The 16,087-nt window shown below is 41.3% G+C and overlaps 1 protein-coding gene across 3 annotated transcripts in view; it reads right to left on the reverse strand.

The window, feature by feature from the left end:
- Positions 1-16,087, reverse strand: part of ZMAT4 (zinc finger matrin-type 4) — a 421,249-nt gene that overhangs the window by 279,778 nt on the left and 125,384 nt on the right. For all 3 annotated transcript variants that reach the window (XM_080658638.1, XM_080658636.1, XM_080658637.1), the window contains one exon: positions 4,520-4,609. In XM_080658638.1, coding sequence (XP_080514764.1) covers positions 4,520-4,609 — 90 coding nt within the window. The remainder of the gene's footprint in view (positions 1-4,519; positions 4,610-16,087) is intronic.

Genomic DNA, 16,087 nt, shown 5'->3' on the forward strand with positions numbered 1-16,087 from the left:
TAAGAAGATAATCAAAAGGGCTGTTGGTGAAAGACTGAGATTATCAATGCACTAGAGGATTTCTGAAGCCCGTTCTTGGCTCAAACGCTCAGCGGATTACTGAAAGTTGCTAAAGCAATCAACTATAACAATTTATTTCACGTGTAATTTTACTCTGTGGCATCAAGGGGAAGATGTCTTGCTCTAAAATTTCAAGGGGAAAAAAATAGAAGACCCAAAGGATGATTCTAAAAAGTAAAAGCATATGAAGGGGGAATTTTAAAAGCTAGGAATGCCAGGACAGCAGACAAAAATAAATTTAAGTTTTTAAACAACAATAGCAACAAAAAGGTCAAGTGACCTGAAGTAGAAATGGTAATAGGACTTAGCAATAAAAATAGGCCCTGCCATTTATCTGCATGTCAATGTGCAGTTACTATGTATTCCAGAGGGCCAAGAAGGGGGATGGGAAGGATGGCTGCCATTACTCACCAGCCCCATCAATATCAGGAATCACTGAGGGCTCAAGGTTCTTTAGAGGTCAGGGTCTGGAAAGTCATCAATAAGTTTTCTCTTTTTAGAAGCCTCTCACTTTGTTGGGTATTCAGGGCAGCCAGGAAACTGCTCTCAGTCCTATGACACTGGCATGTAAACCCACCCCAGCCCCTGGAAGCAGGGCAGATGGGAGCATGGGCAGAAATGGAGAAGCAGGTGGAAGAAAGTGCTACATCCTTCCAAGAACACAGGGTGCTGGTGGAAAGAGGATCAATAGTAATAATAAAACACACAGAAAGCACTTTGAAGACAAAGTACTAAATAAATGAGTTACCTCAGTTAGGCCCTATAACAAACTTGTACATTAGGTATTATTGTTATCCCATTTTACAAACCAACCAAATAAAGACCAACCAAATGAGCACAAGAAAGGTTATTTATTCAAAGCTTGCTACAGCAAAAAATCAGCCACTATCACGTATTTGGAGGAGATTCAAAGGCAAGCAGAAAAGTGGGAAAGCTTTATGATGGATAAAAGGGGAGGCTCTGGTGTGGGGGAGCTGTAGGTGGGTTAACTAGAAGAGGACATCCTATGTGATTGGTTAGGATGCATATGTGGCTTTTTCTGGTTGGTCCTAAGTTGGAAGTGAGGACAAAAATTAGGGAAGCTAAAAGGTAGTAATCAAGCCCCGTCCATTTGGGAACTATTGTTAGCAAGGTCATTGTTTGGCTTCCCTGGGTGGTAACCAGAGACAGTGGTCAGAATTCCTGTAAGTCTGATTTAGGCAGACTTTCTGGGAAGGTTACTGTGCGTTAAAGGCTTGGTTTTCTGGACAAAGTTCTGTTTTTATATATGGCCTTGCCATTGTCCATCTGTATATTCAGTCTCTTAATACTTAGGTATGAGTCTGTACAAAACAAAGTTTTTCCAAATAATTAGCAACACTGACTCTCAGAGCCCTGGTGTGGGACAAGGTGTGACCTCTGCACTTTATCCGTATACCAAAATGCCTGGCAGAAATCATATATTCACCTATGAAATATACACATAGCCTAATAAAAGCACCAACCACTTCTTCCAAAAGTAAGATCATTGTATTGTTTTTCCTGTTTACTGATTTGCTTTAACACTAATTAATAAGCTATAAGAAAAATGATTTAATAAATCAAAGGTAGATCAAAGTTCTCAAAATACAGATACATCAAAGGAAAAAGCCCTCAAATCCTTTCAAGTACTTCTTGCTCTAAAACTCAAAGATCTTTCACTCCATAAACTGATCTCAAGGTTGCTGGCAGAACCAGAGCCCGAGTGGGTGAATCGTGGGTCTGACCAGAGTGGCAACACCATGTCTTGGAGGAGCACAGCTTGAGTCCAGTGCCCCCTTTCTGTCTGTCTGGCCAAGCCCTCCCCAGGAGCTCAGATAAAAGTGCAACATTCATGGTCAGAATTTGAATGGATACAGCTCATTGTCAAGTGTCTCTGCACTTAAAGTCTCTGACTATTGGGATAAGACACTACATGGCTATTGAGTGAAACAATACAGACCCCGTTGCTGGATAACTCCAAAGGGGAAAAAAACTAATTCTGTCTCTCTTCTAATAGATACCTGCTGGAAAGCATGACTCCAGTGTAGCTAAAGGTAACATAGACCTGGCTTAGGCCGACTCTCCTGTGCTTTCATACATCCTTTGGATAGAATGCTCCTGTCTTCTTTTCTCACTCCTACTGCCTCCATCCAGTACAATCCATTCAAGCCCAAAGACCCCAACTCAAATGCCAACTCTTGAATAACACCTTCCCTGGTCAGGATGCCCTGGCATAATCACTTGTCCTTTGTTTCCATGGGACTTTGTGAAGAATGTTAAGAAACACCTACACGGTGGCATTATAGCTATTTTTTATACAATGTTCATCTCCCTCACTATATTATGAGTTTCTTTTATACAAGTCTGTGTCTTATTTACCTCTCCTTCCTCAGTGCCTGACATGTAACAAGGCACCTCCCTACCTATTCTTTCATTTCATATTCAAAAGCGCAGTGAGAAAGTATAATTATTATAGTGGTATTGAGGAAACTGAAGCTCACAGAGATCAATTACCTGTCCAAGGTCATAAAGCTGAGCACTGGCGGAACTAGACTCAGTCCCACATCTTAGCACTTGCAAAGTTTTTATGGCATCCTTTCCCTCCAATAAGCTCTAAATGCTGCTTCACTGAGGCAGAAAAGAAAACTCCACAGTGTTCCGGATTACCAGTATCTGTGTATGAGCAGTTCACTTTATGATGCTAACAGGCATGCTTGGAATTTGTTAACAACACCAGCCCTGATGCTCACTACCTTTGGTCATATGCCATTCTCACTCTCTCTTTTCTTCCTTGTGAAGAATATACAAGTACAGCTTTTGTCAAGTTTCTTCAATGATCATGTATTAATTTTTAATAAAGAAAAAAAACACTGGCATCTATGTGGCAGCAAAGGAAACAGGATCACAAGCTGAGTAGGGTATAAATTCTATACCTGTAGCCTCCTCAGGACTCAAAGGGTAAGGAATTTCTGTGTTCAATCCTCAGTGTTTCTCATGGCTATGAATATGTCTCTCGTTGGTGGAACCGCAAATTGGTGCAGCCACTATGGAAAACAGTATGGAAATGCCTCAAAAAACTAAAAATAGAGCTACTATGCAACCCAGCAATTCCACTTCTGGGTATTTATCCAAAGAAAATGAAAACACTAGTTTGAAAAGATATATGCACACCTATATTCATTGCAGCATTAATAGTAATAGCCAAAATATGAAAGCAACCTATGTGTCCATTGATAGATGAATGGATTGAATGAATAAATAAGATGTGTATATATATATATATATATATATATATATATATATATATATATATTATGTGTATTATATATATACGTAATATATACATATATATTAGAATATTACTCAGTGATAAAAATAATGGAATCCTGCCATTTGCAACAACATGGATGGATGTAGAGGATATTATGTTAAGTGAAATAAGTCATACAGAGACAGGAAAATACCACATGATTTCACTTATACATGGAATTTTTCTTAGAAAATCAAAACAAATGAACAAACAAAACAGACTCATAAAAATGAAGAACTGATAGTTGCCAGAGGGGAGGAGATAGAGGGATGAGTGAAAAAGGTGAAGGGAATAGAGTCAATAATAGTGTGATAACTTTGCATAGTGACAGATGGTTACTAGACTTAGTGTGGTGTTCACATATCATAAGATATGTAAATGTTGAATCACTATGTTGTACACCTGAAACTCATCTAATATGGTATGTCAGCTATACTTTAACCTAAAAAAGCAGCTCAAATAAAAAAATTATATTCTGCTTATTAGGAAAAGTAAGCCCTGCTAGGAATATTTATTTCAAAAATCTGCCTTGACTTGGCTGAAGTAAACGCTTTGTTCTGACTTTATTCCCTCAAAGCAACTTTCTGATTATCATTTGTTTTCTCATGTAAATGTTCCCTCAAGGAGAGGGGGTGCTGATAAAAATAAATAAATAAATAAATAAATAAATAAATAAATAAATGCCTGAGTATTTTTATTTGCAAGATACATACAGTCCTCATTATAAATGAACAAATTGGCATTCTGTTTTACATACCAAAGAGAAAGTGAAATATGTAAAAAGCAAATTATCTGCTATTCTAGCAGGTTTGCCTCTTAGGTCATGTCCCCTACTCTTTGTCTTCTGATGGCTCCTGTCTCTCTCACCCAGCCCCTCTCTGTACTGGCACTTCTGTGCATTCTTTAGGGACCCCCTGCCTGGTCCCAGCGCAGTATCATCAAAAAGTCCTCTATTACCACATTGGCAAGTTCTGGCAGGAAAAAGAGAAGTTTTGCTTACATGTAATATTTCTCATAATCTTAAAGAGAACTGTTTCTACTCACTCAGCTTCCCCACTAAGCTGGATGTGGCTACAATTCCTTGATCTGCAAAGTTCTTAGCAAACACAACAAACTGCCTAAGGATATCACAAGGTGCCAGATACTCACATTTTCTGACCGGAGCCTCTTGGCAGGACACCCACCGTCCCTAGGGTGAAGCATGTAGTACAGTCGGACTTTGCTTGCATGTTTTCGACTCTGGGAAGGAAAAGCAAAAGCAGATACTGAAAAAGAGAAGGCATTTTAAATCCTTGCAAACCCAGCCAGTGACTGCAAGTGCCAAGAAGCACTTTTGTTAGAAAACACTTCCGCACGCTGCTGTGAGTTAAGTGGGATAAAGCTCAGATAGGTTAAGTGACCTGCCCAAGGTCATAAAGCCAATATAATTTGAGGATTAGAAAACACACTTAATGAAGAAAGGTAAGAGCTTTGGAATCTTTTAGCTTGGAATGGATAATATATTTAACTAGAGGCCCGGTGCATGAAAATTCATGCACTGGAGGGGGGGGTGTCCCTCAGCCCAGCCTGCCCCCTCTCACAGTCCAGGAACCCTCAGGGGCGGGAAGTGACATGGCCATCAGGGGAAGGTGACACCCCATTACACCTCTGCTGCCGCCAATGCCGGCAGCACAAGCCTTAGCCAGCCCTGGTTACCTGAGCCTCGGGCAGCCCTGGGCAGCTGGGCAGCCACCATCTGAGGCTTGCTTGTGCCTCAGGCTGGCCCAGGGTGGCTGGGGGACTGAGGGGACTGGGTGCCGCCATCTTGTGGCTGTGGGCGCCGCTGTCTTTGAGGGTGGGGCAGTCAATTAGCATATTCCCTCTTTATTAGATAGGATTGTCCTCAAAAGTAAGAACAGGTTAGTAGAAGGAATAATACAGGGATCAACTGTGATGAAGACCCAGGTTCTCTACTTTCTTTCTCACTCCTGTGCCCTGCCCTAAGGAGCTGGGAGCCATGCCCCTGGGAGTCAGGCACCACAGCATCTCCAACAGAAGCCATCTCCTCGGTTCCCGTACCTGAACCTCAATAATAAGCTATCAAAAGAGCTTCCCAATGTCAGATGTCATAAGCAAACAAAAAATATCATCTGTTCATCTGAAGTCTGGTCAGAGCTCAAGATCCATGTCCGCAGCACACCCAGTGGACAAAGAAAACCTCTCTTCCTGCAGGATTCGCAGGACTATCGATTTCTGCCTGCTGATGAGTCCACGCTCAGCCTGGAGAAACTGACCCTCCTTTAGCCCCATCTTTCCTCTACTCTTTTGTTCAACTGAGACTCCACCTCAAATCCCCTCAATTTTAAAGAACATTGCAGTTCTGACTTCCAAGTTGCTCACTGAGGCAGGAGGGTGGGGTTAAAAGAATAGTAATAAAACAGTCAAGACAGACCACATATACATTGTTGGTCCCATCTATATATATAAAAGCCAGCGACCATAACGCCCTAATGACAGAAAAAACAGTGGCTATCACACCCACTGCAGCCAGCAAACCAGCCCGATCAGGGGGTGGGGCTGGCCGGCCAACCTCCTGCAGCCCCTCCCCCCAGTTGGGCCTGCCCCAATGGGCCATCACTACCCTGATCAGCCCGCAGCCCCTCTCCCTGGCTGACCTCACCCCTGATCGTCTCCCCTACTGCAATAGGGGGCGGGGCCAGGCGGCCAACCTCCTGCAGCCCCTCCCCCCAGCCATCCCCGCCCCCTATGGGCCCCCACCACCCCATTGGCTGGCAGCCCCTCCCCCCAGCCAACTCTGCCCCTGATTGCCCCCTCTACCTCAATCGGGAGCAGGGTCTACCAGCCAATCGCCCACGGCCACTCCCCACAGCTAGCCCAGCCCTGATCCGGCCCTGATCAGGGCGGGTCAGCAGGCAACCTCCCGCTGCTCCTCTTCCCCACAGGCCTGGCCCTGATCCACCAAATTCGTGTACTGAGTCTTTAGTAAGATTATAATGGAGCTGAAAAACCCCTGTCACCCAGTGTCATCATAGCCATGGTCATGTCGTAGAGCAATGCATTACTCCTGTGCTTGTGGTGATACTGCTATAAACAAACCTACTGCACTGCTAGTCTATAAAAGTATAGTAATACAATTATGTTACTGATTTATGTATTTACTATACGATACTTTTTTCTGTTAAGTTAGAATGTAATCTTTCTACATGTAAAAAAGTTTGCTGGAAAAGAGTATACTGTTATGCCAGCTGCAGCCTCATACATCTAGTATTTGATGAATCTCTTGATTGCATCATTTTCTCTTGTGCTTCATTGAATCTTGTGCAGTTTTGTACCATAACACACTGTATGGCTTGTAGTCCAAGAGCAATAGGCTATACCAGTGGTCGGCAAACTGAGGCTCGCGAGCCACATGCGGCTCTTTGGCCCCTTGAGTGTGGCTCTTCCACAAAATACCACGGCTTGGGCGAGTCTATTTTGAAGAAGTGGCGCTAGAATAAGTTTAAGTTTAAAAAATTTGGCTCTCAAAAGAAATTTCAATCGTTGTACTGTTGATATTTGGCTCTGTTGACTAATGAGTTTGCCGACCACTGGGCTATACCATATAGCCTAAGTGTGTAGTCGGCTCTACCATCTAGGTTTGTCTAAGTGAACTCTATGATATTTGCACAACAATGGAATCACCTAAGGAAGCATTTCTCAGAATGTAGCCCCATTGTTCAGCTGAGCATGACTGTTGTCGGAAGTTCAAAACCCCACTTCTGGCTCTACCACTTTCAAACTGTGTGATGACAAACAAGGCACTTATTCTAATTTGTTTATAGCCAAAATGAGACTCATTGCCTCCATGTACAAAATGAGCATAATAATATTTCTTAGGGTTGCCATGAGAACCAAATAAGACAATGCATTGAAAAATTGCAATCTACATAATGCTAAAGATTTCAACACTGATTGCACCAATCCCTACCTTTGGTTCTACCATAGTCTCTATAATGTGATTTTTTTCTAATTTACCTTTATTGTTGAAAGTATTACCGATATCCCCATTCCCCCCCCCCACCCATTGACTCCCTCCATCCCATCTCCCCCGCCCCAACCAGGCCTGTATTGCACTAGTGTCTGTGTCCATGGGCTATGCATATATACATATAAATTCTTTGATTAATCTCTTCTCCCCTCCTCTTCCATTCCCTCTGAGATTCGTCAGTCTGTTCCATGCTTCTATGTCTCTGGATCTATTTTGTTTATCAGTTTATTTTGTTCATTAGATTCCACCTATATGTGGAATCTATAATGTGAATTTGCCTTGAATTCATTTCTACCTAATTCTAATCCTCTATCCCCTTTTTTTACTCAGATATTATTTCTGCTTTTCCAGGCCTCAGCTCCACTTTGCCCTTACTGACAGTTGAGTTCTAGCCAATCTCCTGGATGATGGTTTGTCTTCATTGATTAGTCACACAGCAAATTGCATCTTGTTTACAAGATATATTGTAAATCCTTCCTGTCTGGTTTTACTCATTAATCACTTTTTAAAATTCTTTTTTATGCTTAGAGCAAGAACACTTTGCTTCTAAACAGTCTCTGAATACTTTTAAGGCCTTTAAATGGGTTTAAAAGTGCTATTGTAACATGAAAAATATGTAGAAGTACTGAAGTTTGATTTTGTAATACATTTGTGTCCATTTCTAGGATGCATAGTAATTTTATTTATTTTAATTGAATTTTTTTTGAAAGAGAGAGAGAGAAAGGGAGAGAGAAAGAAACATTTATCAGTTGCTCACCTGCCTCCCATACACACCCTGATGGGGAACAGAACTCACAGAATATGTGCCCTGACTGGGAATTGAATCCATGACCCTTTGTTGTATGGGGTGGTGCTCAACCAACTGAGCCACACTGGCCAGGGCTAGGATGCATAGTAATTTTAAAGGCAGGCTTATCTGGAAGGTTAGTAGGACAGAGAAATAGAGACCTATGTGAACCTGTGTCATATGGTTTCAACTCTACTGTTCAGTCTCCACATTTTTGAGAACGACTCAGTGCAAACTGGCATTTGTTCTTTTTGCAGATAAATATGTTGACTACTCAAATATGTACACATTTTCTACAGTTCTGTATGCCTTTTGTAAGAAGGTGTAGTGGTAACATTAGGAACATACTGCTATAGACAAAAACATTTTAAAAAAGAACATTAAGAAAATCTACAAGCTGCTGACTGTGGCCACAGAACCTGGGCTGGCGAAAAGCACAGCAGACAGGTAATTGGTGAAAAGACAACGTGATAATAATGAGAACTCAAATACAGCTGAAGTGGATTTTCAATTTTTCATTTGTTACCATAGAAAAATTTCTTATCACAGTTCCTACATCATCAATCTATTCAAAGCCCTGGATTCCCAGAGAATAAAATTGTGGCAAAATTGGAAATCTCATAATGCATCCTTTTTGTGGCTGTTTTTTTTTTCTCTTTCCTAAAATATTACCCTTATTTTATAGAGACTCTTCCCAGCAAAGGCAGAGTTCACTGGGTTATTTAATTGCAGTGTGATAAACTAGCAAGAACTTGTTAACTGAGAAGAAATAGAAATAAATAGTAAACTCTGCTATGAAGCCATGCTATGAGGAGAGATGTTGGGGTTTAAGGAGTATTATCAAATGTTACCAAATGCTGTTCATAAACGCTGGTTTGTCTCCATCAGCTCTGACGGAAGGAGGACTGACTCCCCTGTAGGTACTACTTTTGCCCTTGTGTGTGGGTGAAGAGAAACAGAGCCTTGGCAAGCACCGCCTGATTTTGGACTGATACTGCAGGTGTGGCCCTTTTGTGTGGTCACCTCTTTCCCCTTCCACTGCTTTTTCCAGGCTGCCTGGGCCGGATCCAATGCCTCCCATACACCAGCCAACCCTGACTTTGGACTGGAAGTAAAAACTCCAAAGACAATGAGAGGCGTGTAGAGTGACCCTGCCAGTCAGTCTGATTCACACCCAAAGCCATTTCCTAAGGATGCTGGTTGAGAAAGGGAAAGTAGTTCCCAGCAGAATGTTCTGGGACACTCAACACCTGCCCAGCCTCAGCACTGGGGTGTATTCGGCACCATTCAACAGCAGGGTGCAGCAGCTGAGCCTTCTTTTCCCCCATGGCTCACTCACTTCTTTCTCCTGGCAGGACACTCTGAGTCACCTACAGTGACTTCCTTCACCTGGCTGTTCTCAACCACTTAAGTAACTCAACTGCTTGACGGTGGGCATGGTAATCTCACTTCCTTCCATTTATTCTAAAAATAAAACCTTCCCCACAGAAAGGTAAAATTAAATTTGAGCAAAGATGTTAATTTTAGTATGATCTAAAAACAAACAAAAATAATGGGAGCCCGACCTGGTTTGGCTCAGTGGCTAGAGCGTCGGCCTGTGGACTGAAGAGTCCTGGGTTTGATTCTGGTCAAGGGTACATGCCCAGGTTGCGGGCTCAATCCCCATTAGGAGGCGTGCAGGAGGCAGCTGATCAATGATTCTCTCTCGTCATTGATGTTTCTATCTCTCTCTCCCTCTCCTTTCCTCTCTGAAATCAATAAAAATATATTTTTTCAAAAGGTAAATGAATAAATAATGAGAAACAACTGCGTGTTTGACAAACATCCCAGAAAGCCATATGTGCAGTTGGAAATTGAAAAAAGACATTCTTTCTACATAATGAATGTTGAATGAAAAATGCTAAACTCAATAGTGCTCATATACTGTCATTGCAACTATATCAAAGATCATTAGTATATCAAAAAGGGGTGAGGGAAGCATGATTTATTAGGGTAGAGGAAATATGGGTAGTTTTAATTTTTTTTCTATAAGTTTACCTTTATTATAACAATAACTTCGCAATGTTCAAGCCATTGTAACTCCTCATTAAGTATACTTTTTACTCACAATGATTGTAATTAGTAAAAAATATCAAGGAGCTGGAATGCTTTTCACATGTACAGTACTAGTATAATTAACCACATTTCCATCTACCTTTATAAATGTCTTAATGTTCAAAACACACATTTTTATTGCAATACTTGGTAATTAGATACACGTCCTTAAACCAAAGCAATGCATGTTAATTCAACTTTTAAAACTTTATTCCAGATAAATTTTTGGAAAGTTCATTCTAGGTCTGTGAAATATGTCATTGGTATTTTAATGGGAAGTGCATTGAATTTATAGATTGCTTTGGGTAGTATGGACATTTTAATGATGTTGATTCTACCAGTCCATGAACACGGTATGTTCTTCCATCTGTTTATGTTTTCCTCTATCTCTTTTTTCAGTGTCCTGTAGTTTTCCGCATATAGGTCTTTTACCTCCTTGGTTAAGTTTATTCCTAGGTATCTTAATTTTTTTTGGTGCGATGATAAATGGGTTTGCTTTTTTAGTCTCTCTTTCTGTAAGTTCACTATTGGTGTATAGAAATGCCATAGATTTCTTTGCGTTAATTTTGTATCCTGCTAAATTGCCAAATTCATTTATTAAGTCTAGTAATTTTTTGATGGAGTCTTTAAGGTTTTCTATGTACAGTATCATGTCATCTGCAAATAAGGACAGTTTTACTTCTTCTTTTCCAATTTGGATGCCTTTTATTTCTTCTTCTTGTCTAATTGCAATGGCTAATACTTCCAGTACTATGTCGAACAGGAGTGGTGAGAGTGGGCATCCCTGTCTTGTTCCTGTTCTTAGGGGAAATAGTTTTAGTTTTTGCCCATTGAGTATGATGTTGGCTGAGGGTTTGTCATATATGGCTTTTATTATGTTGAGGTATGATCCTTCTATTCCCACCTTGCTGAGACTTTTTATCAAGAAAGGGTGTTGGATTTTGTCAAATGCTTTTTCTGCATCAATTGATATGACTATGTGGTTTTTATCTCTCAATTTGTTTATGTGATGTATCACATTTATTGATTTGTGGATATGGTACTATCTTTGCATCCCTGGGATAAACCCTACTTGGTCATGGTGTATGATCTTTCTAATGTACTGCTGGATCTGACTTGCTAGAATTTTGTTGAGGATTTTGGCATCTATATTCATGAGGGATATTGGCCTGTAATTCTCTTTCATTGTGTTATCTTTATCTGGTTTTGGTATTAGGGTGATGCTGGTTTCATAGAAGGAGCTTGGAAGTGTTCCTTCCTCTTGAATTTTCTGGAATAGTCTGAGGAGGATAGGTTTTCGTTCTTCCTTGAATGTTTGGTAAAACTCCCCTGTGAAGCTGTCTGGCCCCGGGCTTTTGTTTGCTGGAAGCTTTTTGATGACTGCTTCAATTTCTTCCATAGTTATCAGCCTATTGAGATTTTTAGAATCTTCCTGAGTGAGTTTTGGAAGGTTGTATTTTTATAGGAATGTGTCCATTTCCTCCAGGTTGTGTAGTTTGTTAGAATAGAGTTGTTCATAGTATTTTTTAACAATCCTTTGTATTTCTGTGGAGTCTGTTGTTATTTCACCTCTTTCATTTCTGATTTTGTTTATTTGGGTCCTCTCTCTGCTTCTTGGTGAGCCTGGCTAGAGGTTCATCAATCTTGTTTATCCTTTCGAAGAACCAGCTCTTGTTTTTGTTGATCTTTTGTATTTTTTTTTTTTTTTTTGGTCTCTATGTCATTCATTTCTAAAAAGGATCCCAAATCAATTATATAGAAAAGACTCCTTTATTAACTTTTGGTCAAGAATATGTTTGTATATTTTCAGAAAACAACTCCAAGACCATGTGGATTCCTGCAACAGAGAGGAATTGACAGGTCTGCTCCAACCACAAAGACAAAGGAGAAACAGTCCAGAGATGGAAGACTGATGATGCCTTGCCACGCTAGCAGTCAGCAGCTGTGCGTCGCAGTAGGTTGCCTAGGACCAAACCAGAGAGGGTCGGACCTGCATTGCCACCATGTGCCCACCATCTAGATATCATTGCTGACATGTACACATAAGGAACTGTTTGACATTGAAACGGGGACTCAGAACTGTTGGACATTGAAATTGGGACTCAAACATTTTTTGTTATTATATGTTTATTTCTAGTCAGCAGAGGCAAGATTTTTTAAAGGAAAGAAATGGGGAAAAAATACAGAGGCAAAGAAGCATTGAACAGACTGTCAAACTACAGCAGTAAGGCAGGGGAGGTTGAGGGGGGCGGGGGTGCTGTAAGAGATCAACCGAAGGACTTGTATGCATGCATATAAGCATAACCAATGGATACAAGACACTGCGGTGGGGGGCAGGTAAAGGCATGTACTGGAGGGTAGGGGAAGCTGGGGGGGAGGTCAATGGGGGAAAAAAAAAAGGAGACATATGTACTACTATTTGTAATACTTCAAACAATGAAATAAAAAAATTAAAACTTTATTTTGGTAGAAACAAATGTGTCAGGGTAAAAATGTGTACTTTTCACAATGTGGTCACTTTTGCTTTTGGTGTCTAAATTGAGACAATGGGGCTGGGTGACAAATGCTGTCCAGATAACTAAATTGAAAAGGCCTGAGAAAAAGCTACTTCTGAAACTGGCTCACGCCACACGAATAAACATACACATCAACAAATCCTTACGACTTTTTTGAAGATTTATTAACACTTAAAATTTGCACTGTTTCTAAGACAGATATGCTGCCAACTGCAAGAAACATTAAAGAGAAAAAAGTGTCCTGCATGTTAAATGTATATATTGCAGAGTTTCAGGAGGAGAAAGGACAATTACTCTAAGAGAAGGCATGAAAAAGAAATTATAATCTTTCAATTGCACCGAGAGTCAGTCCCAGCTCTTTTTTTTTTTTTTTGCTTTAATATTTGCATTTTAAGTAAAAGTCATTACTTTCATTCAAATCACATCAGCTTTAAGCTTCCCAGATAGGCTGAAAATTACCAACTCTTCCATTTTAATTAGAGCTCTTGCCCCCGATGGCTGGCATTGTGTGGGGGCAGACCTATCTGCAGATTGGTTTTTTGCTGAAGCAATCTCTTGGCACTCAAAGAACTAGCCTAAAGTGGAAATTCAGGCCAGCCTTCTCTTGGGGGGAGGGGAGGAACAAGACAAACCTCTATTTCAGATGTACTGCTGTGAAAGAAGAGGGCGAACCACATGGAAATAGAATGGCTTTGTGCTTCACTTAAATAGACATCTTCCATTATCACATATAACTTAAAAAATATTCGCAACTCAAATTTGCTTCCAAGGCTCCTGAATTTGGTCTCATAAAATGTGGAGATAAAGTGACTTTGTAGTTGTATAATGCTCCAAACAGCCTTTAAAATTTTTTCACATTTACCATCTCATTTTCTCCTCAAATCACAGTTGTGAGGCTGGCAAGAGAGGTGTTATTTCAAATAAGCTTTAAGATCCATTCCTGATATCCTAGTTAAGTCTTCACCATCTTATTTCATCATAGGTATCTAATTATACCTCCTCTAGAAACCCACTAAAATAAGCCAGGGACTATAAGAAAAAGTCTGAAACAGCCTGATAATTACAGAAGAGTGGTTCTCACATGCTACCAATTTCTGGGTATCTCCACCTAAATGTTTGATGTATTTCCACTCATTCTAGGGTGAGGACTACAAATACCAAGAGTCTGACATCCAAGGCTTCTCAAGAATGACTGACTGATGAGAGAGAGGGTTTCCATCTCTCAGAAAGAAGGGGAAGGTGCCCTGGAAGAGCCCAACTTCACACTCCAAGGTTGAGGGGTGCCAGGGCTGAGCCTCAGACAAGCCATAACACAACTTCACTAGGAAGTCAAGGTTAAATACACATAAATGAAGAGAGTGGTGGGGATTCCTCTGATGAGTGGGGTTCTTTCTTAGAGTGATGTACCTTTCCTGAGTTCCACAGGAGGGAGGTTGGATACAGAAACCTAGAGTGGACGATGGACCAATTAAAAACCTAGGAAGAGAAAACTGGGCCCTAGAGAAAAGCTTTACCAACACAGAGAAGGAAGAAATAAAACTCCTCTGCTGGAACCACCCAAGGCCCCAAGTTCCAGATCTCCTACCCGGGCTGCTGGGCCACTAAAATGGTCTATACCCAAGTCCCACAGATAAAATTGGATGAGAAGATGCTCAGAAGATTCTATGAGAAGACCCAAGGCCAATCCACACACACTGGGAACATGTGGCAGGCTGACATAATAGATTTCTGTTCTGCCAGGGATGAGGGGCACCTATGAAAAAACTCTGCAATGCAAAACAGGACTTTGAAAAAACTCTCAAGGAGGAGACATCAGGAATTATTTTCATTGCAAAATATTTACTAGAAAAATAGGAGAAAGTTTCAAATGGTACATGTTTCATGTCATTCATTTAAGAAAACCCAAACTGAGTATAAAAGTTAAAAGATGAGATAAGACAACTGATTAAGATGATGATGTAATGTCTGAGTTAATAAAGTAAGGACATTAAATATGTCAAAGCTTAATTTTGAAGGTCTTTCACAGGAGTTCAAAACCAGAATCAACACGGCAAATCACGATGCAAGTCAAGGTAGAGACACTTTCTACAATGTAGAAGATTAGGATAAGAAAGGAGGGAGGGGAAATGATACTGGAGACCTTGTATACAAAAGACCAAAACAAATATAATGTGGCTTTAGTGGCAGAGTAAACAGACACAGAAATTCCCAAAATAGACCCAATACTTTAAAACCAAAAAGAAACTAGAAAAATATATCTAACTTTGTGATCTAAAAGTTTTCTAAACAACCAAGCAAAAGAAGCAGAACTAATAGCTATAATTTTTTTTTAAAAAAGTGTTTTTAAACTGAAATACATATGCTTATGGAAAATAATACAATACTATCTAATGAAAGAGTAATATGCAAATTGACCATACCTCTGATACACCCACAAGCCATGCCCACCAGCCAATCAGAAGCGAGTATGCAAATTAACCCAACCAAGATGGCTGCAGCCATGGAGAGAGCAGGAGGCTTGAGTTGCCCCCGGCAATGGAGGAAGCCAAGCTTTCCACACACCCTGGCCTGCCTTGGCCTCCACTCAAGGCTACAAAGTTTCAATTATAGAAGATAAATAAATCCCAGATACCAGGGCCTCTGCTTGGGTCAGGGGCATGGCCAACCTGCAAACCACCAAAGGCCCCTCACCCAGGCCACCCCACACTCCAAGGGAACCCCACCCTGACCCAGGACACCCTCCAGGGCAAACCAGCCAGCCCCCACCCATGCACCAAGCCTCTATCCTATCTAATCCTATCTAATAAAAGAATAATATGCAAATTGATCATCACTCCAACACACAAGATGGCTGTCTCATGTGGTCAAAGATGACTGCCCCCATGTGGACACAAGATGGCCACTACAAGATGGCCAGCAGGGGAGGGCAGTTGGGAGGGACCAGGCCTGCAAGGGAGGGCAGTTGGGGGCAATCAAGCCTGTAGGGAAGGGCAGTTAGGGGTGACCAGGCCAGCAGAGAAGGGAAGTTGGGGGCGACTGGGCCTGCAGGGAAGGGCAGTTGAGGGGGACCCAGGCCTGCAGGGGAGAGCAGTTGGGGGGGACCAGGCCTGCAGGGGAGGGCAGTTAGGGGCAAACAGGCTGGCAGGGGAGCAGTTAGACATTAATTAGGCTGGCAGGGGAGTGGTTAGGGGGTGATCAGGCTGTCAGGCAGAAATGGTTAGGAGCAATCAGGAAGGCAGGCAGGCGAGCAGTTGGGAGCCAGCAGTCCTGGATTGTGAGACGGATGTCCCAGA

The sequence above is a fragment of the Plecotus auritus genome (genome assembly GCF_963455305.1).
Source record: "Plecotus auritus genome assembly, chromosome: 3".
Lineage (NCBI taxonomy): Eukaryota > Metazoa > Chordata > Mammalia > Chiroptera > Vespertilionidae > Plecotus > Plecotus auritus.